Here is a 25,228-nt window from a genome sequence, read left to right as displayed (position 1 = left end):
CCTGGGTGCTCACAGCTCAGCGCAGACCTCATTCTGTCATGATCTCCCTCTACACTGTATTCTAGCATAATGTTCATTCATGCATTCAGATTGTAGCTATTTCCTCCACTGCAGTGTGAGTTTTCCAAAGGCAGAGACTGTCACATTCACCTTCCACCCCACTTGGGTCTCCTAGCCCAGTGCTTAGCAGGGTAGCTGCTCAGTGAATGTTCCCTGAATTGTACTGAATTTGGTCTACTTTGGCTTTATGGCAACTTTTTTTTCCATAACCTTGAAAGAAAAACAGTGAAAAGAGAGAAGAAACTTAAGACTAATGAGGAATACAGCACAACAAACAAGTAAGACGCATAAAGAATGGCTGCATTCTTTGCATTCCTACTCTGGAATGCTTACTGCTGATCTTCATACAGTTTTGTCACTGAGTGGTATTAGAGAGCAAATGTCAGAAAGCACACAAAGGCAGACAATGTCAAAACCCACCATACATCATGCAAAAAAGTCTATGTGATTCAGGGTTCTCCTCATGGGTGCCTTTGCTTCAACTTTAACAGCAGAATCAGTACCATCAAAGCTGACACAAGACATATTTACTCTGCTTCGTTCATGAAAAATGAGCACCCCTCCTGGGCTCAGCACCTGCAGCTATCCGCAGGCAACGGTGTACCTTTGAGGCACAGTTCCAAGTCAGGTGGAAGCTATACCCTACACACTCAACAGCTGCATATTCACTCTCTGGGGCTTCTAAAATATGAGGAGTCCCCTAGGATTAAAAAGGGGAGGACCTAGCACCTTTGTTTCGCCGTGCCCATAACAGGGATGCATTATGACACTGGTGGTTCTATCAGGAAGCCAAATACCCGGATCATACCGCATTATCTTAGGCAGCTCTTTTCCCCATCTTTCATTACCCTAGCTTGGAATTTATTCCTTTAGGGTGGGTGGGGCAGCTGCAAAGACTCTGCATTAACCTTTAAACATTCAGACTGATGGTCAGAACACCGACACTCACATAACTAAATTGTCTTCCTGTCCTAACACTAAAAAGCTCCACTCTGGTCCTGCTAGCAAATGTCCACCCTGTGGCCAGCTGCTGGACTCTGGTGCTCATCCTAACTCAGGCTGCTGTGTTAATTACTCCAGGCACTCCCTGGAAGGACCCAAGCACTTCTGTATGTTTACTTTGCATAATCCTCTTTCTTACTGGGGGGGGTCTGCACTTGAGCCTTGCACATGCTAAGTACACACTCTTCCACTGAGCCCCAGCCCCAGCTACCGTACCTTATTTTTACTGAACTTTGTTACCCTGTCTTGTGTAGGTTGCCTTATCAGCACCTTTGTGACTGTTCCTCCTCAGGGAAACAGCATGTCTATTCTGCACAAAGGTGTGGAAACAGGCAAAAACGTCTCCTGAAGATTTTAAGGACAGTTGGCTATAAATTCTAACCTCAGGAAAGGATGAAGACCTAAATGGGCTAGCTGGTGGTCACTGAATTCTAGTCATACCTTGCAGATAATGAAGTGCTACTGCTAAACAGCTCCTACCACAGTGCCGACATCATGTGAAAAAGCTTCGCCCAAAGAGTGTCAAAATGCCCCAGTGTCACACTGCCCCCGAGAGCCCCGTTTCTATGCTAGGCTGCCTGCTGTGCCTTCTCCCTGTGCCTATTTCTTCTTCCTGTCTTTTCTTTCCATGGCTGGCTTTCTGGCTTTCCCTTTCCAACTGCTCTTCTCTCAGCAGAGTGACGCCAGCCTGCACACAGTTTTGGTGTGAAGTGGGTAATGAGAAGAAATTCACCTTTAAGTGGCAGCTGCCACCCAACACACAAGCACTCACTCAAGACGGCTTCAAGTAGACAGTGACTGGATGTATGACTCGAAAATAGGCAGGTCAGCCATGTATGAAAGGAATTATTTTGTAATAACTCCTCAATGTGACTAGTTAATGATTAGTACATTTTTTATTTAATTATTTTTCAAAACTAGCTATTTTTGGAGGGGAAGGAGGTGTGAACCAAGAGGGGAAGGGCAGATTGTTTTTAGAACCCCTGATTAATACAAGTTCCTGCTTTCAGAAAAATCCTTCATTTGAGCTATTTTTTTTTCGCTTTTTCCCATTGGGTGCATGGCATTTTAGAGTTTTTGGTCTCAGAAGCAACCCAAAAAGCAGAATTGGAAACTTGCACATCAAAAATGAAAAGAAAAAGAAAAAGCGCATCATGATTTGGAACAATAACCAAAACAGACTAAAACAAAAGTACAAGAAGCAGCAAAATCACGGAATCTAACTCACAGAATCTTTTTGAAGACAGGGAGGTTAGTTGGTTAAATATTACAATGACCTAGCTACTATCTTAGCCCTAGGGTTTAAATGTTTAAGAATGCACATCCAGAAGCGGCACATGTAGAAAAACCATGGTAGCCAAGAGGTGTCTGAACTACTGCTGCCTGGGCCAACCTTTTCCAATGACATGGATTTCCAGAGTTGCTGTTTTAGGGTAACTCTCAGTCAGAGAGACAAAGAAATAGAACATTTTTAGAAACCAAGCAAAAAATGGATGGGAATACAATACCTGGAAAGTTTATCAAGCATGTTGACAAGTTTCATGGCTTCATATTCTTTTTGTTCTTCTGTCATTTCATCTATGGGGTTTGGCATTGGTTCCTCTAAATGACCAGTGATAAGATTAATGCTACAAAAAGAAAAAAAAGTTATGCTGTATGTTTTAAAATTATGCTCTTTCTATACTTTTCTGGTCCAAGGTTTAAATTGTAATAAGAAAGAGTCTAGTAGCCAAAAAATGGCAATAATTTCAATAGTAATTTTATGGTATGAACTGCTATAGAAATTTCTTAAAAATTAACTTCTATTAGTTTGCTTTGGGAAATGGGCTATAGTTCTTGTTTTTAAAAAACTAAAATTGACTTGCCAACTTTTTTAAAGGCATGATTGTTTTTAAAAATATAAAATTCAACTGGTGCCGTTGGATAAACATCCTTGGATGCACAGCTTATTTGTTAATTATAAGGGGACAAATGACTTCAGAGAAGGCAAAATGAGGAAATCTATTATATGATACAGCATAAAACAAATGTCAAAACAACAACAACTGGAAAAATGATGACAGAGAGGCTGCAATCTGGAAATGAATGCATGCCAACTTGTAATCTCAGGAAATTAGTCCATTAGTGAGACCACAGAGGGCAATGAGTGTTCAAATAATAAAGTATATAGCAGAAGAACAACCTTAATGAGGTTTGATCTGACCTAGGTAAAAAAAGAATGAAGTCTAGACAAATATACCATCATGGCTTTCTAGAAACAGTATTTCTAATGAATACCTTATATAAGCTTTGTATGAAGTTCTAACACCAAACAAATTATTTTCTTCAATAAAAGTTGTACTTTTTTTTCCCTGAAGAGGGGGAAATACACAATGACTCCTTCAATGGCTGCTAAGTATCCATAACAAACATTTTTCTGTAGAAGCAGACAAGGTTACATTATCTTGTACTAGCCAAGTACCAACAGTTTTCAAGGGTCAAATTAAATATCCTTGCAAATAGCAAACAGATAAACTGTTTTGTAGGGTCTAGAAACACAACTACTTTCAAGGTCGAGGTCATCAGGATGATGATCAGCAAATGAGTGGGTGGGTCACTATAAATGGTATGGTATTGCAGACGGGTGGGCTGGAGAACAGTGCCAGTCTAAAAAGACTGTGTGGACTCACACAGAGATGATGTGATCAATCAGGTCATAAGGTGGCAGTGTACAACCCCTTTCTGAAACATCTGCTTGGGTAAGTTACTTTCTTTTTGATCAGGGCTTAGTTTATTTGGAATAAATGCTGGGTCACAGGGTACTATTGTTTATTACTATTAGATTTCCTTTTCTTTTTCTACATTCCACAGAAGCTATATAACACATTTTTGTGGAAAGCTCAGCCCTCACCATCCTTGAAAACTGTATTTAAAAGCTGTGTTGCCCTTCTAACATAGGGCCTTATATCTAGAGCCATGGTTAAACTTTTCCCCTTTAGAAACACAATATATAAAACGGACAAAAGCAGAATTGCTCAGGCGAAAGGGGGATGGCTGAGGGGAGTGGAGCCCTACAGCCCCTTCTGTTTGTCCCTGACACGCCTGCTTCCTCTGAAGGTATCCCTAAGGCATTTTGAGGAACTCAGGGCAACCTGAAACCCTGATTTTTAGCCCTGGCTGTACATCAGAATTATCTAGGAAACATTAAATACTGAGCCTCCTCTTTGATCAGCTAAACCTGTATGTATTAAAGTTTTCCAGGTGACTCTGATATAAAATGAAATTAACAAGGCCCGGGGATTTAGCTCAGTGGTTCCAGCGCCTGCCTCACAATCGCAAGGTCCCAAGTTCGATCTCCGGCACAAAAAAAAAAAAAAAAAAAAAGAAATTAACAAGCACTGGGGTAGAGTGCTTGCTTCAGTGTACTATTTCCTCTTTTTTTTTTTTTTTTTCAGGTGCTTACAAGAGAAAAAGCCCTCAGGTGAGGCCATCAACCAAAATGCTAAATGGATCATCATCCTTCCCAATAGCCAAGAACAAAGAAGACTCAGAAAAGGCTTCTGAGCACTCTGGAGATGCATCCAGAGGCTATCCTGGAAACGCAGTTCTACCATTATTTGTTCAGCATATGATGAGACAAGTTTTCACTGGCTGCCCTCTTGGGACCTGCTAAGTTAGAAAAACAACTAATCTTGGAATAGATAAAAGTACTTATGTCAGATACTCAGCACTTCCTGAGTAGACAACAGAAAATAGGCCATTGAAGAACACATCAAGGGAAGTAGGGAAAGTAGATCTATTAACTCTGTAGGTCATGCTTGTTTTCCACTTGACAGAAAGTGTCTCTCTTCAAGTTCAATGGAGGTGTGATTTGAAAAATCAGACTTGTGACTGTTTCAAAAGATGACAATAGCGTAAGTCATCAAGCGCTTCAGCGAAAACACATCAGGAGGACACACTGGTAAGTCTGTAGTGTTGTGGCTACCACAGAACATAGAATTAGATAGGAACTCCTGGATTAGGACATGCTAATTCTTTTCTTGGTTATCTTCTGATTTTAATGGAAACAATATTCATTTTCAGTAAGCTGACCTTAAGGCTCCTGACTACTAAAATGATATAATGGCTTGCTCTGAAATTAGCTATGAAGGTAACAAAAGCTTTTGCTATGTGAGCTTAACAGCAGCAGCCTGAAATTCATTCTTACAGCATAAGAACACATCCTTCACCCAGAGTGAAACCTTCCAACCTTTCCAAGTAATCCCAAGGATCTAGGTTTCACTTTTTCCCTGTAAAAGAACATTCTCCCCAACCCTTGAGACTCAGAACATAAAGTCACAGAAAGCACAGTTCTGGCACTGAGCCGTGCCACTGTTTCTGCCATTGTGCTTGGGCAGAAGGCAGGCAGACCCTGTCTCTCTGCTTCTGCTTTCAAGCCAGAGTCTCGTGTAGTTTCCCCACCAGAAGAAGAAGAGAAAACACAATAAAAGTCACCATGACAAAACTGATGCTAAGTTTCATAAAAAAATGATTTTTTGGTTGAGTAAATACCTGGCACCTTTAGAAACTTATACAGTACAGTCTAAGACTCAACTTTGTAGGTTAAATCTTCACACTGAAATCCTGGGGTTATTTTTATTTAGTTCCAAGACTCTGTCTTAAGATGCTATAAGGGCACTAACTGTGGTGGACCTTTCACTGGTTGGTGCATTTATTCTCCCACCTTGTCCCTGGCTTCCCTCCCCCATCTTCCCAGCACTCCAACGCTATGACTACTATGTCCTCCCATCAGGTGACGAGAAATGTCTAAACTCCTATCTGTGGGCACTTAACCATGATTTTGAAAAATTACATAAGGCCATTATATGAACTGACAGAGGTGAATCCTGATTTTCTTAAATTCCATTCCACCTCTCAACTAGATAAGGAACCTGATGAAGGTAGGAAATTCAATCATCATGGTATCCTACAACATGAAGACAAAAGGATTAAGATAGTAAAAAAGACTGAGCACGTGAACTCGTGTAAAAGCTGAAATATATTTCAGGTCTTTTATTAATCAAACTGCTGCTATTTCTGGCCAGCACCACCAGTGCTAGGTCATTTAACAGAAAGGAATCATTAAAAATTCCTTCAGCTCTATGAAAATTATCTTCAATACCTAAAAAGCACAGCTTAAAGTTCACTCTAAGCACTGCAGTGAAGATGGGGGTTATATAGTCAAATCCTTACAGGGCCGGACAGAGAAGGTGAGTGAAAAGGAGACGCTGTCAAACCAAAGGAGTGTGTCTCCTGGAGTGAAAGGGACCATGACTACTCAGTTCCATGAGGTGGGCTGCCACTGGAGAGTAGGATCTGTCAGAACTTCCTGTTTTTCCAAAGCAGCAAGAAATCCAGACTTTCTTCTGAAATAACTGAATTTTAAATGTTGGTAAGTAACTAATTTATTTTATAGAAGCACTGTGTAAACAAACCAACCAACCCAATAATATTACCACACTAGTTAAGACAAAACATATTTGTGAGTTAAATCCCGCTCATATGCTGATAGTTTGCAATCTCTAGAAAAGTGATCGGGTTTTGGGGAAAAACCATTTTGTAAGCCTGGACTAGGAAAGAAGGGAGCACATGAGGTGGGAAAGGACATGCTATAAGTACCCAGGGTACCCTCAAGAATGCTGGCTCTGCTACCCTCAAATAGAAAGAGCAATTAACCATGTCCCAATTTCCTTAAACTCTGTTTCATGGCTCAACTAGATGAGGAATTTGATCATAATGTCGTAATACTGAGGAGCTCAGTGATTTAAAAAAAAATTAAGTTACTCAACTTAAAAAATCAATTAATTCAGGCTGGGGATTTAACTCAGTGGTTCCACCACCTGCCTCGAAAGCACAAGATGCCGAGTTTGATCCCTGGTACCCCCCCCAAAACAAACCAATTAATTCAACAAAAATTCACTGAGTGCTTACTGTGTGCTAGGCACTATTCTCAGATTTCAATGAACAAAAATTGTTTCAAAATACAACAAACAACCCCCCTCTTCCCCCATGGAATTTGTCTGGTAGTGGAGAAAACAATAAACTTCACGACCAAGGAAGCTTATGGCGTGGCAGAAGGATCCTGTGTGTAAAAAAAAAGTGAGGCAGGACCGTGTGGCTGCCCACACTGGGAATGAGCCTCACTGTGCAGGGGGTATCTGCACCTCTGAGCACAGCCCTTCAGGAGGGGAGGGAAGGAGACATGTGCCCCCCGAAGGACAGACACTGGGCAGAAGGACATGGGCACAAGCAAGTCCACAGTGTGACAAACAGAAAAGGGGCCAGCTCTGTGACAGCACAGCAAGAAAAGCAGCGGGCGTATCACTGTGGGGACTTCAGGTCTTAGCCGCTGTAGAGTTCTGCGCAGCGGACAATGTCTGACCTCCAAGGGCAGGAAAAATCGCCCCGCTGAGTTGAGGGCCAGGGCTGTAGCTCAGTGGTAGAGCCTAGCACACGAGAAACCTGGGCTTGATCCCTAGCACTGCAAAAACCCCACAAGAACCACAAGACTATTTAGAAGACTGTTAAAGGTTCGGCTGGTACATTCTTATAATCCCAACACTCTGGGAGGCCGAGGGAGAAGGACTACACGTTTAACATTTTATCTCAAAACAAAACAAAAAATAAAAAATAAAAGAGGGCTAGGTGCAAAGGTCAGTGCAAAGGTCCTGGATTCAATTTTCAGGACCTGCCCCAAAAAAAGAAAGAAAAGAAAGATCCCAGAGAGATAAAATTGTAGCATGGTGGCAATAACAACCATAAGGGGTGAGGGAATTTTGAATGTAGAGCTGGATCCGTCTGACAGGTGTATGTGAATACTTGCTAAATTACAATGAATCAAGTGGAAGGTTTGTATTTTCACAGTATCGGGGGCATACAGAGACATTTACTGCTCTTATTTCCTGTTTTGGTTATAGCAAAGTAACAGGCTCCAAGAATAGGATGGCTACACTGAAGATCAAGTCCCTTTCCCCTCTGATTGGCTTTGAGGCAGAATATAGCTGCAGGTACGTCTCAAAGCCCTGAGTTCACATCCATTGACATGGGTTTTATTGAAAACGCACATACACACACCCTCCCCAGAAAATAACAAGTTCTGAGAGGATGTAGAAAAAAGGGAACTCCTGTGTACTTGGAGGGAATGTAAAATGGCATGTGCTATGCATGATGGTATGGCAGCTCCTCAAAAACTGAATATACATCTCCGATAACCGTGTGTGGCCTGGGCATTTTCACTGCTGAGCATAGGCCCAAGAGAAGTGAAAACAAGGGCTTGCATACACCAGCCCAGCTGGTCCACAGCAGCCAAAGTGGAAGCAGCCCAGTACCCCTGATGGGTGAATGGACAAACACAATGTGGTGCAGACACACAATGCAATGCTGTTCAGCCCTGAAATAGAAGGAAATCCTAAGACACCCTACAATAGGGATGAATCTGACAGTATTCTAAGTAAAACCAGCCAGTCTCAAAAGGACAAATACTATGTATATGATCCCATGTTCACAAGGTTTCTAGGTTTCCTACGGGCAAAAAGAATGGTGGCTGCCAGAGGATAGAAGGAGGGACAGTGGGCAGAGAACTTCATTGGGGAAGATGAAAAAGTTTTGGAGAGAGTGGTGATGGCTGCATAACAGTGTGAATGCACTTAATGCCACTGATCTGTACATTTCAAATGGAAAATTTTTGGACATATATTTCACCCCTAAAATAAGGCAGAATGAAGAGCGCAATAAAACTTGATTTGATACCCTCAAAAACTAATAAACTTCCCAAACATCATAAGCTGTAGAGTCAGGCTCCCCGACTCTGACACTTATAAACCATTTGCCCTGGACAAGTTACTTGACTTCACTGAGCTTTAACTTCCTCAACTGTAAAACAGGAATAAAACCTATCCTAAAGAGTTGCTGTGAAGATTAGATAATATTTGTAAAATTCTTAGAACTGTGTCTGGCACATATTAAGCACTCAATAATTACCAGAAATCAGCATAGTTGAGGCACTTGCTGAGAAGTAAGAAGCAAAGATCTTACATAATCCAGGAAGTGATTTTCTCTATTCACTATGGAGATGTACATACAATCTTCATTAACTGAAGAGGCCACATAGATTCAGGAGTTTTGTGGAGTTTGGTATAATTAAATTCAGATACAAGATACTGTGAAGAGATACCAATTCCTAAAAATGTCCCAAGTAATTTCAGAATTAATGTATAAACATGACACTGATTCTATATTAAAGAAGTTGGGTAAATTATGAAACTACATCCTAATCCAAGTCTTTGCATTATATTAGCAATGAAGAGAACTAGGTAATGTGGTATCACTCTTTCATCAGATATTTACTAAATATCATGTATCAGCCACAAATAAATAAATAAATAAATAAATAAATAAATATATAGAATGGATAAACATACATGAATATAAGATGCATCTAGGCAATAAAAAAAGTTCCAAAATGGCTTTTTAAATTACAGAAGTTTTAAAATGTTTCCTCTTAGGCCATTTATTAAGAGTGATATTGGGGGCCGGGGATTTAGTTCAGTGGTGCCACTGTCTGCTTCACAAGAGCAAGGTCCTGAGTTCAATCCCTGGTACCAAAAAAAAAAAAAAAAGAAAGAAATAAAGAGTGATAACACTGACAGAAAAGGTACAGAAAGCTGATGGCTGTGAAGCCACAGAAAATGGAAACTGCAGCAAAACTCAGGCCTGTGGATCAGCTAACACACCTGACTGCTAGTTGGCCATTAACTCAAACTGCAGCACAAAAGAAAAATCAGAGACTCCAATTTTGAAAAGTGTGATGCTAATACGATTGCAAATATCACAGGGCTGGTAAACTCACAGAATCAGTATGCATGGCAGAAGCGGCAATGATTTTACCTTCATCTCTGTAGGGGTGCAAAGAAAGTGTTGTCTTTTAAGCAATCTGAATGCTCACAGTAATAAATTCCAGTTCTTAGAAATGCTGGTTAAATTCTATTACACATAATACACTGTTGTGGCCCAAACCAGACAAGGAGAAAAATCTTCAAGTCCTGGTTTCTGGTGCATATTTCATGAAATATTAAAAATGAAGAAATTATTTACACAGTCCCAATATAATAAGAAAACTTTAATGGAACTTGACGTAAGTAGCATAATAAAATCTTGACAAATAAAAGGGAAAAAAGTATTTTGCCTTCTGCTAAAGAAACTATATAGTTGCTGCCATAGCTACAGCTGCTAAATGCAGTCAAGAAGGAAATATTCAAGTTCGCTTAGACAATGACTTTGAGCTTTTGGATGTAATTACGAACAGTATGGCGTGTCCTAGGGTTCTGTTGGCTTTTGCCTACCACCATCCCCACCTCAGTAAGGCAGCCCTTTCCAACACTTTCTTTGCACCCCTAGACCCTTGTGCATCTAGCTGGGCTAAATGTCATCAGACACACATCTTTCAGTTGATGCCCAGAAGCACGTACAAACAACACAGTCATTTATATTTGCATCAACTGTACAGCCAAGGGGTCTCCATGCTCAGAGGCATAAAAGAAAAAGGCGAGCATGTTAGAACTTAGGTATTTGATTTCCCTTGAGGAAGGACAAAACTTCACCTGAAAACTTAGCAAACTTGGCTAGACATACACCAAAAACCTATGTGGTATGTAACTTGATTCTATGAATGAATTTTTTCTAAATGTGCTAATTGCAGAAACCCATTTCTAGTCCATTAAATACATTTATTGCAACACAAAAGACTGCTGTGATATCGACTGTCTCCCATAGCCTGAATGTAAGCTTCATACAATTCTTAGTTTTAGATTCTAATAAAGGATTACAGGTTACCGTGGTGCATTAACCAGAATCCACTTAAACATTTTGGACAGTGGGACTAGAGCCAAATGGGTGAAGGTAATTTCTCTGCTTCTGCCAATACTGGCAACTGTGTTGTGCATAAATGCATCGTAAGAAAAGCAGCCTGGGATCTAGGGTACTTTGACTGGTAAAGGGTAATGAAAGAGCAGGAGGGGAAGTAACCCTTTCACATGCAGACTTCATAACCATGACTAGATTAGCAAAAAGTTCTCACAAGTTCTTGGGAGTTCTGTGGCTCACTCCCCAGAGAAGAAAAGGTTTCTTGCTTGCAGAGTACTCTGTTTACTGCTCCTTCCATGGGGGCTATTTGAAGTAGTATTTAAAGTAACACATTGAAGATCCCACCAAGAGAAAGATGAGAATCTATCTCAAGGGGAGAGATGTGATGCAACTTGAATAATACATATTTTTATACTTGTAACAACCAATGTTTAAGAGACACAAGATCACACAACAGTGACTATTCTGACCACATTAACACACCATTTCTATGAATACCAAAGTCAAATTCAATGGCTAAAAACAGATTCTAATTAAAGATGTAAAGCTTAAGTATAGACTCTTCCCATTACAAGCCAAAACAATAACAATATTAAATAATATGGGGGTTTTTTTGGTACCAGGAATTGAACTCAGGACCTTGTGCCTGTGAGGCAGGTGGCAAAACTACTGAGCTAAATCCCTGGCCCTAAATAATATAGTTTTTGATTTAAACAAAAGGTGCCGTCCCAAATATAACATTACTTCCATAATGTAACATAATTCTATTTCCTGTACCCTTGGGAGAGACCTCATGTTTCCGCCTTTTCTTTATGTTTCTGCCTTTTCTTTGAGTTCCTTCTTGTTGGAGTAGCATTTTGGCTCTTGCTAGACATGTGACCATGTCCATTCTCATCAAAAGTACACCCCGAGATACAAAGAGATCAGCCATCCATGATCACTCATGAGTTTTCTTTTTAGTTAACTGTGCCCACATGCCTCAAGAGTCAAGGAAGAGGGCCAGGGATTTACTCAGTGGTGCCACAACTGCCTTGCAAGACCTGCCTTGCAAGTGCAAGGTCCTGAGTTTGATCCCTGGTACTGAGAAAAAAAAAATTCAAGAAAGACCTGATGTACTCTCTCTCTTCATTTAAAAAATATAAGAGTTTAGCTGAGTGTGGTAGCACATGCTTACAGTCTCAGTTCTTCAAGAAGCTGATGCAGAAAGATCACCTGCACTCAGCAGTTTGAGATCAGCCTGGGCCACAGAGCAAGACCCCATCACAAGTGGGGAGGGGGTCTTGTTTAAGTGGTATGTTTTCATGTCTCAAGTGAAACAAGATATAAAATAGTAAACTGATATGAAAATATAGTTTATGGACTAGGAAAATCAAGAGCAAGAGTAACTTAGAATGACTTAGGGAAAGAGTCCTCTGTCTTAAGTTTCAAACACTTGGTAGAGGTACCTGGTTTATAGCATCTAAATGATGGCAGTCTTAAGAACATTTCTTAGGGTCACAGCTAGGTTTTTTCCCCAAGAGCCTGTTTTTCCTAGGACACATTCTATAAGATCCTGTTGAGGCTGACAGCATTGAGGATGTTACAAGTACCTAATCTGCCAGGAAACAGACAGTATTCTTCCTATCTGACTGGGGACTGGTCCTTTCTTTCTCCTTCTGACAACCTATTACTTTCATGTCAACAGGGCACAATCTATAAACCCACACACACCTCTCATTTATTAGCTTAAACATTTTTTAGCCGAGATGGTTTTCTACCCTTGATCACCTCCATGATCCACATCACCCTTGAGAAGCCATCAGTAGGACATAGCATGTCAACATCACTGAAAATGCCAAGAGGAAAGGAGACAACTTTTTAATATTCAGTAGTAGAATGCACCAAAAACTGAGAGCAAACAGCTCCTAATAGTGGAAAATAAGAAACTCACCTGGGATGAGGGATAGGGGAGATGGTAAGGATGGGGGAGGGAACAGAAGTAAGGGAAGGACAGAAGAAAGGAGAGGTAGTTTGTCTTTGGAAAAAGAGAAGAATTAGTGTCTCATTTGTAAGCTCTGACTGAGAAAAGACTTCACAAAACTTCTAGTTTGCCTAGTCAATGCACTAATGCATTAAAAGTTAATTCTCTTAAGGTATGTTTGATTCAAATTCCATGTGGACCCAGGCTTCTTGCTCTTTTGCTGGTAATTATGCCTTGTTCATTATCCTTTGACTTCTAAGGGCTTTATGCCAGGGGGTCTTTCATAATGTACGGTAATTACATTTAGACTTCAGAGAAAGACTGAATCATCAAATAACCAACTTAGACACTTGGTCTAGGTTATATCTTATAAAATCTCAACCTATGGAAAGGAAGGCAAAATGTAAACAATATATGTTTTTAGTAGAGAGTAGATATCTAAAACCATCAACTCTCTTAGTACTTGAAAGAGGATAACAACTGTGTTGAAACTATGAAACTACCTCTAAAAACACCATTAAATGGTAAGTTTCCAAATCCACAGGTGGAAAGAAACATTGGAAAATGAAAGACAAAGGAAGTGAAAGGCAAATAACCAACTCAAAGGCATAGCTCTAGTTAGGTGAAAAGAAATTTGATACTATACTTTGGTTTTGCATTTTTGTATTCTTCAGTGTCTGTGTCCTCGTCCTCTGAGTACCAATTATCTCCTCTTCCTCCAGCCAAGAGGCCCCTGGCAGCCAACAGTCCTGCAGCATTCCCATAGCCAGTGTATTTCAGTAGGCTATCCACTGCGGAAACAGAAGAGGGTTTTAGACAGGAATCTCTGGTACACACCGACATCATGAACCACACATCCACACAGGGAGGTGGGAGGCACCTGTCAAGCAGCAAGCCTCTCAGAGGTTTTCAAAGTGTGGTATGGTTATGCTGAACCACTACAAATTCTTCTACATGTTCAGAAACCACAGAGCCTTGTGTGCGTGTGTGTGTGTGTGTGTGTGCACGCATACGCACATTGGGGGGATGACAACAGAATGTAAACAAAGCTCAGCCGGTCCCAGCACCCAGAAGGAAACTCCCCCGCCGCCATCCCAAGGTCCTAGGGCAGAGAAGGTGAGCCAAGTGGGCGCCAGAAGCACCTCTCCCCCCAACCCCGTGGAAATGAGAAGACACATAAACAAGTCTCCAAACCAGACCTCCAAATCACCTACCGCAACCTCAAAGAGAAATGATATGGAACACTCTGATACTCAACTACCTGTGACTCTCTGAACTGGCAACAAAAGAGGATCTGGGAAAAATGAAATCAGAAATAATTACTCAGATAACAGCAAAGATTGTGCTCATGGTGCAAGACATGATTAATAAATCTAGAGAGGACACAGATAAAAAAAATAGAGGATCTGAGGAACATGATGGAATCCCAACATAGGAAACAAATGGAATCCATAAAAAAGATACAAACAAATTTCCAAGAGATTAAAAACTCCACTGAAAGTCTGCACAGCAGAATGAACCAATGTGAGGATAGAATTTCACATATAGAAGATAAGATTGCAATTAGTGTGGAGGAAAAGAAAAATTGCTTTAAAATTGTAAGGGAACACGAGAGATCAATCCAGCAGCTGCTAGATGATGCAAAGAAGAATAACATAAGACTGATCGGAGTCAACAAAGAAAGAGGAGAGAATGCAGATGACATAAAAAAACTGTTCACAAAAGTGATGGCAGAAAACTTCCCAAGGAGGGGAAAAGAACTTGACATACAGATAAATGAGGTATATAGGACTCCAGCTAGCCTTAACCAAAAACATCTACACATAGGCATATAATAGTTAGGATTCCAGAAATCCAACAGAAGAACAAAATTCTACAAGCAGTGAGAGAAAAGAAACAAATCACATACAAAGGAATGCCCATCAGAATCAAAGTAGACTTCTCAATGCAAACCCTCAAGGCAAGAAGAGCTTGGAGTGATGTATTTCAAGCCCTAAAGGAAAACAGCCTCCAACCCAGATTGATGTACCCTGCAAAACTATCTTTCAAAATTGATGGAGAAATAAGATACTTTCATGTTAAAGAACACCTCAGGAACTTCATGAATACCAAACCAGCACTCCAAAATATTTTACACAATATCCTAGGAACAGACAATGAGGATGACAACCCCAGGAATCACACCAGAATGAATCCATCAAGCATGACAAGAAATTAAACACAAAGGGGGAGAATCCAACAAAAAGAAAAGGTCATGACAAGGCTTTTAAAACTTTGAACTTCATCTCCCTAATGAGTGTATAATTCAATCTCATTATTGTACTGATTAGTATTTTTCTGATTCTAGAGTTGCACACCATTCCTTGTGCTATACTAGCTATTTATCATCTTCTTATGTCTACTTTTTAATTGGGTTGTCTATTAATGAGCTCTAAGAATTCTTTATATATTCTGGTCATAGGTTATATGCATTGTAAGTATGGTGTGTTTAAGGACTACTTTTCATTTTAATGATGTCATTTAAAGTTCTAAATTTTGATGGAATCTCATTTATCAATATTTTTCTTTTATACATCATGTTTTTCGTATCCTAGGTAGTCCTTGCCTACCCTGAATTCATAAATATTTTCCCTTATAATTTCTTCTTAAAGTTTTATACTTTTAGGCTTTCTTATTTAGGTTCATAGATCCCTTCAAGTTATTTTCATGTATGGAAAAAAAGAGTTGAGGTTAATTTTTTATATACGGATACCAGGTGTTCTAGTGCCATTTGCTGAAAACACTATCTCTTCCTCGGCTCTTGAATTGAGTTTATATTCTATAAAATGCTAATGTTAAATAATCTTTCAAAACTCAGTGGACCATATACGTGTGGTTCTATTTCTAGATTCTCTGTTTTATTCAAATGATCTATATGTCTTTCCTTACACCAACACTGCCTTGATTACTGTAGCTTTAGAAGAAGTCTTAAAATTAGGTACAAAACGTCTTCCAACATTGTTTTTGTTTTTAACTTTTCTAGGTCCTTTGTATTCCTACATAACTTTTAAATTTCAATATCCAATTCTTCATTTATAGCAAGTATACACAGACCTGAATTTTTATATATACCTTGTGTTTTCTAATCCTGCTAAATTCAAATACAAGTTCTAGGGGCTCCTAGAGATTTCTTAGTATTTTCTCTGTAGATGATCATTTCATCTACATACAAAGATTTTGCTTCTACCTTGCCAATCCTATCCTTAGTTGTGTCATTTTATTGCCAGACTATTTTGGCGGGGACTAGGTTTCAAAGTTTAATGGTCAGATAAAGAGTAAGCATATCTGCCCTTGTTCCCCACCTTAAGGAGAAAGCATTGTATCTTCTCCATTCATATAAGGCATTCTCACTGGAAGTATGGAGTACATGTCTTTAATCTGTTGAGAAGTTTCTGTTCTACTTCTAGTCTCCTGACAGCTTTTACCATGAACAGCTGTAGAATTTAGTCCAATACTTTTTCTCCAACTAGTGACAGGATCATATGGCTTTTTCCTTTCCTCTGTTAAAATGATGACTTTTGGGGGTGGATCTTCCAATCCTGAACCAACACTGCCATCCCTATAACAAAACCACTTTCTACATCCTGCCAGATCTGACTTCTAATAGTTTGTTTTGTTAAACAAATTTCTATCTATGTTCATACTTTTTTCTTCTATTATCTTTATCCAGTTTTAGGATTAGCACAATGTTGAGTTCCTAAAATGAGGGGAGAAGTGTTTCTTCTTTTTTCTGCTTTAATTGTTTGATATAATTTATCAGTTAAAATGTTTATGAGCCTGCTGTTGTCATATAGGTAGGTTTTCAGGCTAGGAATATACTTTCTTTAATAGGTGCTATTCAAATTTTGTATTTCCTCCAGAGTTAGTTTCATTAATTTGTCTTCCAAGTTACTTCTTAGAAGTTGTCAAATTTATTTCAAAAAAGATTTTTGTAATATGCTTTCTATAGCCTTTTAAATTCTGTAAAATCTGTGCTAATGTCTCCTAGATCTTAATATTGTAATTTAAAAAATGTATAACTGATATTGTGTAACAGGAAGAAAAGGTCTAAAAGAGCAGGGGAAGTCGGAGGGGTAGGGGAAGGGAAAAAAGGGAAAGGAAAAAATATGAGAAGAGGAAAAAAATGGAAACAAAGTCTTTGCAAATAGGGAAGGGTGGAGGGGGTGAAGGGAGGGCAAGGGAAGGGGAAAAAAAATAAGAACCAAGAGACTCATGTAATGGTAGAAGATCCCAATGATGAATGTAACTGTATTTTATACCTAAAATGTACCAATAAAGTTAATGGGGAAAAAAATGTAAACAGAGCTGTTCTGAATACATTTTTGGCAAAAGTTGGGCCTGTCACTGGAAGGCTATTGATAAAGGTCATGTTTTAAGTTTCTTATCTCTAATCTTTTTTTAAAACTCAGTTTTACAGAAATAATAAACTAAAGATAGTGAAGGTCAGATTAGGATTTTACCAGGATGGGACACAATGGAAAATCTTTCACCATTTGTAGAAATTAGGGGGAAAACATATAAGAAATAAGTAGAGGGCTGGGGATTTAGTTCAGTGGTCCTGAGTTTGATCCCCAGTACTAAAAAACAAAAAAATAAGTAGATTTAAGGATGATCAAAAATCGGATAAGCTAACTTTTGAAAAGTTAGCAGTAATACATCAACACACAAAGCCAGATGATTGAAAAGATAGGCCCAGGAGTTAGTCTAACTAGGTTTCAGTAATGGCTCCACCACTTACTAGCTGGGTGACCTTGGGTAAAATATTTTGCAGTTCTACCCAAGCTTTCTCATCTGCAGAAAGAGTAACTTTCTACTTCATAAATTAATACATGCAATTTAAAAAAAAGGTATCTGGCACAAAATAAACACTCATTCTTTTTCTCTGGTAATATTGGTAAAATGATTATTTTAGGAAAGAAGAGAACCCAAGGAAGGATTTGGTGCAGGTCCTCGTTAAGTATTACCTTGCCAAGAGCATAAGGCAATACTGCTAAAAGGAGCTGACACATAAAACTTTCGTGAAAGAACCCTGCTCTTTAGAGATTTTTCTGGTGATATCTATTAAGGAAGATACTAAGCAGTAATCACCCGCTTTATGTAGGAGTACTTCCCTTTCTTCAGGTACAATTTCAAGGTGAACACTAGTGTATAATCAAAAGATAAAAACTGGCAAAATTTACTTAAGGCCTTCAATAGAATGCTATTAAAATGTCCAAGGACATTTTCCATTTTCATTTTCCAAGGACAATCACAGAAAACAAAACAACACACTAGCTTATATAAAGCCACAGCTGAAATACTGTTGTAATTGAAAGACAAAATAAAGCTGGAGAAGGGCCAGAGAATGGCAGCTGGAATGACTTTAGGGACTTGAGAGGGGGTGAGTAGGGAACTTAGTGGGAAAGGGACGCACTGCGTACATGCACACAGAGCAGATGAGCAGGGCCGCTGTTCGTTAGGTTTTCAAATGCATGAACTCCAGGGTACTGCAGAGACCTTTAACACTGTAGACAGGGAATCTAGGGGCACGACAAAGGAAGCCCTCCTCTTGAAACATAGGGCAAACTGTGAAATTTGTGCAAAAAGAAATATGGGTAATAAGATGAATGAGATTTAAATGAGACATTTTCAACTTTAAAACCTACAGTAGCTGGTCTTTTTGGTAGTAATTCTCAACGCTAGACAAGACTGTATCAGAATGTAATGAGAGGTTATGAAATCTGAAAACCCTCTGAGTGAATCCGATATGTTTCTTCTTGACACCAGTGCCTCCCCAGATGAAGTGATTTAGACAAACTAATGAAACCTTCATGAGCTATCAGGGGAAGAAATGAACTTGAGTGTATACAGGTGTTCTTAGTCTCATCATGGCAGCACAGTGCCATGGAAGATGCCAGATCAGAGGCGCAAGCCTGCACCACACAAACACTCAGTACGAGTGCTACTGAGGAGGCTTATTTTCATTTACTTATTTTTTTGTGCCAGGGATTGAACCCAGGGCCCCTCTATCCCCAGGCTTATTATTATTAGTTTTAATAAATAAAAATATTTAGTAGTTCCAGAAAAGTAATATTCACTGAAATTATTACAGCTTAAATTGAGGTAAGAATAAATGGTTTAAACGAATACACTTAACAACAAAATAACAATGTAAAATGACAAAATGACTAAAGATTAAGATAGCTTAAGGGTAGGGCCGGGGATTTAGCTCAGTGGTTTCGCTGCCTGCTGTGCAAGAGCGAAGACCCGAGTTGGATCCCTGGTACAAAAAAAAAAAAAAAAAGGTAGCTTAAGGGCACAAAGGTGATGAAAGGCCAACCTAGGTGGAAAAAAGGAAACGCGATACTGAACAGCTGCTTTCTTATGCAGAAAATTCCTGCTATTTTCATGAAAATAACACTTATTACTCTTTCACTGGAACAAACATGGACCAACTCAGTGACAGTGTGGGTTACAAAAATGATTTAAGACATACTTTGCATTCAAAACAAAGCTCTAGCCAACAGTTTTAGAGTCAAATGAACTTTTGTTAAGGGGATAAAATACCTAAAAATGGAGGGTAGACAAGATACATCATGTGAACGTACGAGACCCCCATGAGGAATGTTAACTGTACTGTATACCTAAAGTGTACCAATAAACTGAATGGAAAACAAAAAGGAGGGTAGAGAAGGGGAGACAAGTGGAATAAAAAATTCTACAGTGGGAAGCATGGTGCAGTGTTTTAAACTACTTTTGAATCTATTTTCAAATACATCACATAATATCCTATTCGACACTGGGAAGGTGAAAGTGAAAGCGACTGAGCCTGGATGACCAGATGAGCTGCCAAGGTAAAGGAAATACTTCCTGGGGGGCCTTACTAGACACATTTCTGTCCTACACACAGTTAGGTGAAAATGAAACAATGTTGAAATGAAACCGTTCAGCCTTCAATCAGAAAACTGCAAGCAATATTTCACCATCACTTTATCAGGATGCTAGAGGGTACTACGAGGAGAGGAAAGCAACCAGCCCTGGCAGTCGTGCTATTAATGCTTACGCAACTGTGGGGTTTACCACATTCAACCCTAAAAGCAGAGTCTTGCTGTTTTACCAAGGAGAAAGAATGGCAGAACCATGCTGTTTCCAGACTCCACTGTGCCAATTTTCCTTTCTAGACAAATACTGCAAATGTGAGAAATCCATACCAGCAGCTTCCTCTAACCCGTGTCCCGCCTCACCCTTCTCACAGTTTTCCACTCCTTATTCCATATAACCGTCCAGGATATCTTTGACTGCATTACATTCCTGGATCTCTACTGTTTCTCCAGGGCCTAAGGGGCTCTTCACTTGTGGTCTCTGCCTTCTTTCCTAAATATACTCTGGATTCCTTACACTGTGACTCTCTTCTGGACATGTGAAAGCCATTCCCATTTTTCTGTCTTTGGCCAAGACTTTCTCTGATCTCCATAATCCCTGATCATTCCCTCTTCTAGGTTAGCACAGCTCCTGGCAGTCTTCTCTTAGGAAGCTTACATTATAGAATGGAAAATAGCCTTCACACGGAGAAATACACAAGATAGTATGTTCACCAGACTCAATTTATAGAAAGCTCAAGTGCTTGCTCTCTCATGAAACATTTATGGGGCCCTTACTATCAGTAAAGTGTTTTGTTAAGCAGGAGGGATCTAAAGATGAATTTAAGGCATGCTGTCCAACTAAAAGAACTCCAGGTCTGGAATACAAGCGCAACAAATAGAGTTACAACACAGCAAATGTCAAAACTACTAAAAACAGGTAAGTAAAAATGACCCAAAAGGGAAAATGATTAACCGCCTGAGATGGTTAGAGAGGTATTCACAAAGGTGCCTCTCAGGCTGGTCCTCAGGAACAAGCAGAGCTCTCCCTGCTCACAATGCTGGGGAAGGGCATCCTGTGCAACAATGCAGCACCGAGTGTGAGTAAGCAGGAAGTACAATGTGGAAGTTGATTTAGAATATACTAGAGGTGGGCCAAAGGGGGCAGATTTGGATTTTACCAAACAGGTGACAGGGAATCACTGAAAGTTTTACACGGAATGACAACACTGTATTTTAGAACAACCCTTCCAGCCACATGGAAGACAAACTGAAGAAAACCTGATGAGAAACAGAGATCTGACTCTTTTAATAGTTTAAGAAAATAACTTTAAGGATCTTACCAGGGAGATGATGTGGGAACAGAATAGAGGGATACAGAAAGAGATTATTTAGGAGGTTAACACTTAGTTCTACAGGTAAAGGAGGAATCTTGGTTATCTTCTAGTTTTCTGGCCTTAGCAACTAAATAGGCAGTGGTATCTTTTACAGGGAAAGTGATCAAAGGGTAAAGATGAACTTTGGACATGGGTTGGTACCTATCAGAAACCCAAACGCAGATGTCCACAGCAGGTGGCTAAACATGATGGATTCAGGAGAAAGCTTAGGGCTAGAGACACACAGATTTGGAAACCTATTGAGCAAAGTGGCTGAAGCAGAAGCCAAGGATGAGATTACTCAAGGAGCAATGTAAAGTGAGAATGAGGGCCAAAAATGACTTTAGGGACAAAGATGAGAATTAGCAATTGAGACGGAAAAGAATGAACAGAGGGCAAAGGACATCTAGGGGTTGCATGGTAGCACAGAAATTGTGAGAGTAGTCAACAGTCAAGAGTTGTGAGAGATACAGTAAGATAAGGAAGAAAGGAACCCATTACTTTGGAAGCTTAGGTAGTTTGTGACTTCACTGAGCAGCATTTTTAGTGGATTCTAGGGGATAAGGAATGGAAGTGGAAAGCAAGTTCCACTACTACTGGAACTTGGAAATAAGCTGCTACTTGCAGCAAGCTGAAGGCTGAGTGGACAGTAACAGTTTACATTTTCAAGGCTAAAATGTAAGGACAGTGATATGAGTATGTATACAGGTTGTGGAAAGCTCATAGGGAGAGTTTAAAAAAAAGAATAAAGAGTAACAAGTCATGGAACATGGCTTCTGGGAAGGCAGGAAGAGAAAAGATAAACAGGAAAGGGAGAACGCTTAGCTCCAAGCCAGAGAGGCACCTATTCCTCTGAGACTGGTGTGGAGAGGAAAGTAAATTTGTAAGGGTGGGGTTGTGTGCTGAGGGAGTTCAAGCCTGACTTCCCTCTGTAATTCAACCCTACTTCAATGCCTAATACGCAGTGGAAATCATGAATGTGTTAGGAGAGGGGAAAGAAACCCAACCAAGGCAGAAGGTTACTTTACAAACCATTTTTCTATTAAGCTATGTGAGGCTATCTGTAGGCTCCCTACAGTACACGATCTGCGGAGTGGTGATAAAGAGTTCAGTGATTTCCAGACTCATCAGAGTAAGTGGCGTGAGTCCAAGGCAGCCTTTTGGCCAGCTGGAGACCAAGGTTAGCCCGATATGAATGGGTGCATGCGATACCCTGACAACCAGACTCTGCCTGGTCTTCCACAAGGGCTGGCTCTTTCACCTCGCTCATCTCAGTTTCCTTCTGCACATGGTCTGTGGCCCTAGTCCAGTTTGCTTGGCGCTTTCTGTCCACTCCGTGGTCTGACCCTGAACATTAAACCTATAGTGCCTTCACTTTTGGGGGCAGGGTCTCACTATATAGGCTGGGGTGGCCTCGAACTCGTGGTGATCTGTCTCTCTCAGCCTCCCAAGGGCTGAGATTACGGGCCCCACAGAGGGACTTTACTTTGAAGTTTAGAGTTTCACACCCTTTAAGGTTCAGCCACACTCACAAATTATCTGAAATTTACTTCATTTTCATAGTCTACCTCCAAATCCAAATCCTAAAATCTGATGACTTTCAAATGCTGGTAGACTACAGACTTTTTTTTTGCCGAAAGTTTCAAATTTAAATTAGCTGGAAACATTTAAAAACAGGGCGATTTTTGTAAAAAGTCACTATCCCAGCTTCTCTTGAAAAAGGAACACCGGCCACATGCTCCTTCCTATGCCGCCCACCAGTCAGCAGGAGCTCAGCAACAGCTTCTCTCCAGCACCTAAGGTCCATCTGCTCCTCCCACAACCCCAACAATGAGCTGTTGGAAAGTGTCAGTTTGCAGCTAGACTTCTACTGCCCGCCGGCTGCTATAGCCACTTGAGCCAGCAAACGTGGCAGAAGGAAGGAAGTTACATGAGGCCAGAGACCTTGGTTATCCTGTATACTTCATCTTTTGAATAAATACTTACTCCAAAGGAATACATCTATAAACTTACCATCAAATTGGAAGGAAAATCAGATGACTATTCAGATAATTGTCAAAATTCACATGAAAAAAAATATATTACTCTGCTGATACGGGTTGTTTTGGGGCTCAAAGCCACAACTACAAAACCTCACAAAGCTAGCCATTTTTGATTTTTAAAAAGATTAACAAAATCAACTTACAAATACATATCCTGTATCTGTTATGACCCTCACTAACTCATCAGTAAGGTGATTATAGTTAGATATATATGCATTTAAATATATAAGGTTTAGATATACAGTTATAGAAGCTATAAACTTTATTTTGACCTTTAAAAATTTTTTAAAGTGTACATGAAACATATGTTCACTGTAGAAAAATTATAATGCAGGGAACTAGAAAGAAAAAATAATCTACCAGAAATTTTACTGCTCTGAGTAAATATATATATATATCAGACAATATTATTATTATTTAAAATATAATATTAATATATAATAATATATAATATTTTGGCATATATTTTAACAAACCTTTAAAAATGAACAGATGCATGTGTGGTTTAGAGTTGTGCATATACATACACCTTTTAAAAAACAGCTCAGAGAAATAGATTCCATTCAGCCAATATTTACAATTACACCAAGGCACTATGATAACCACTTAATTCCAAGGAGATAAATCAATCTTTTCTCAAAGTCACAAAAGTGATCAGATGAAACTGAAGTAGTAATATTAACCTTACAGGGCTCTTATGAGAACTAAGTGAGTTACTCATACATTGTCAGGCACATGATACCTCTCATTTCATAACATCTATGCTTAGCACCACGATAATTATCAAATTATGTTGTTAATATACTATCTTAACAAGAACTTAAGTGGCTGGTTCAATTTAGTCAAAAATAAAATTTAAGAACACAACTGATTTAAGATTTTGACAGGAGTGAACCTTTTTATCTTCAAATTATCTATCTCACAAAACTGGGGTACTTTAAAAAATAAAATAAAAACTCTGCTTAGATGGGACTGTTCTACCAGGACAACTATAAACTAGGAGAAGCAATCAGTGAAAATATCTGAATCATTTAGTTACAGTTCTTTGCTGGAGAACTTGGTTTCTGTAAAACAAATAATCCATATAATTTTAGGAAATTTATTAACTGTTGAATCTATCCCAGCAGACAATCACTATATATACTGATGGAGTAGCGTTTATCACATTGTACTATAGTTATTTTTAAACTTTTCTCTACCACTCTGCTACTGTTGTTTCAAGGGTAAGGGGTGGAGCTTATGCCTTTTTGTACTTCTGCACTGTATTACAGACTTTATATTCAAGAATTAATGACTGAAGAACCTGGTGAAGACAGTCTTTAATTCAAGAGGAATTAAATTCCAAGGGGAATTAGAGAAACTGACTCATATCTGTGCCTGGTTATTGAAACAGAAGCACCTGAATTATTAGGCAGACTTCTCATAATGGCTCCAGGTCCTGCACATCAAGATTAAGAAGTCTGGGTTAAGGACACGGAAGGCAAAGCTTAAGCTGTGTTTGGCAATGTATCTGCCTCTGCAGATGTTAATGAATCCAGAAGCACATAAAACTACTTTAAAATTAATTTTTATTATCTCCTCAGCTTCTCTACTAACAAAAGGTAACAGAATGCTCTGGAAAGCATGGAGTAAGATGGCCACCACCAACAGAAAATTTTGTCAAGTTCCCTCCAAAAGCTAAAAGCCACGGGCAAAGAGAGTTTAACCTACCTCTCTCTTTGCAAAGGACAAAAAGGAATTCAGCAGCGATTTGCTTGACGCCAAGGTCAACATGTGTCATGAGGCGCACCAGCTTGTTTCTCACAGTCGAGCCAACTTCTGGTCGGTTTGTGACATCCCTCAAGGGTGGTAAAACCTGATGGTACAGTGGAAAAACCATCGTTAACTGAGGGTGCTGCAGTATGTGAGGCTGGTACCACTGACTGCTTGGTCTTACAGTGTTTACTGGGCTTAGCTTTATAAGAGCAAAAAAATATTAAACTTAAAAATATAGACTAGTTTCCAAATAAAACAAAATAAAAATAACAACAA

At 39.4% G+C, this 25,228-nt stretch overlaps 1 protein-coding gene across 16 annotated transcripts in view; it reads right to left on the bottom strand.

The window, feature by feature from the left end:
* Window positions 1-25,228, bottom strand: part of Ric8b (RIC8 guanine nucleotide exchange factor B) — a 110,012-nt gene that overhangs the window by 12,644 nt on the left and 72,140 nt on the right. For 12 of the 16 annotated variants that reach the window (XR_015443601.1, XR_015443598.1, XR_015443599.1 and 9 more), the window contains 3 exons: window positions 24,908-25,052; window positions 13,548-13,692; window positions 2,571-2,690 (listed from right to left, as the gene is read on the bottom strand). Coding sequence is in view for 11 of the 16 variants with exons in the window: in XM_004844804.4 (XP_004844861.1) it covers window positions 2,571-2,690; window positions 13,548-13,692; window positions 24,908-25,052 (410 nt within the window). In the remaining 5 variants the exon portion in view is untranslated. The remainder of the gene's footprint in view (window positions 1-2,570; window positions 2,691-13,547; window positions 13,693-24,907; window positions 25,053-25,228) is intronic. The other 4 variants (XM_004844806.4, XM_021258372.2, XM_087192763.1 and 1 more) reach the window with 2 other exon arrangements.

The sequence above is a fragment of the Heterocephalus glaber genome, unplaced genomic scaffold (assembly GCF_053883595.1).
Source record: "Heterocephalus glaber isolate CG9 unplaced genomic scaffold, H.glaber_assembly_v1.0 deba00001572, whole genome shotgun sequence".
Classification (NCBI taxonomy): domain Eukaryota; kingdom Metazoa; phylum Chordata; class Mammalia; order Rodentia; family Bathyergidae; genus Heterocephalus; species Heterocephalus glaber.
The sequence above is the reverse complement of the archived record's forward strand: the minus strand, read 5'-3'. Positions and strand labels throughout refer to the sequence as shown.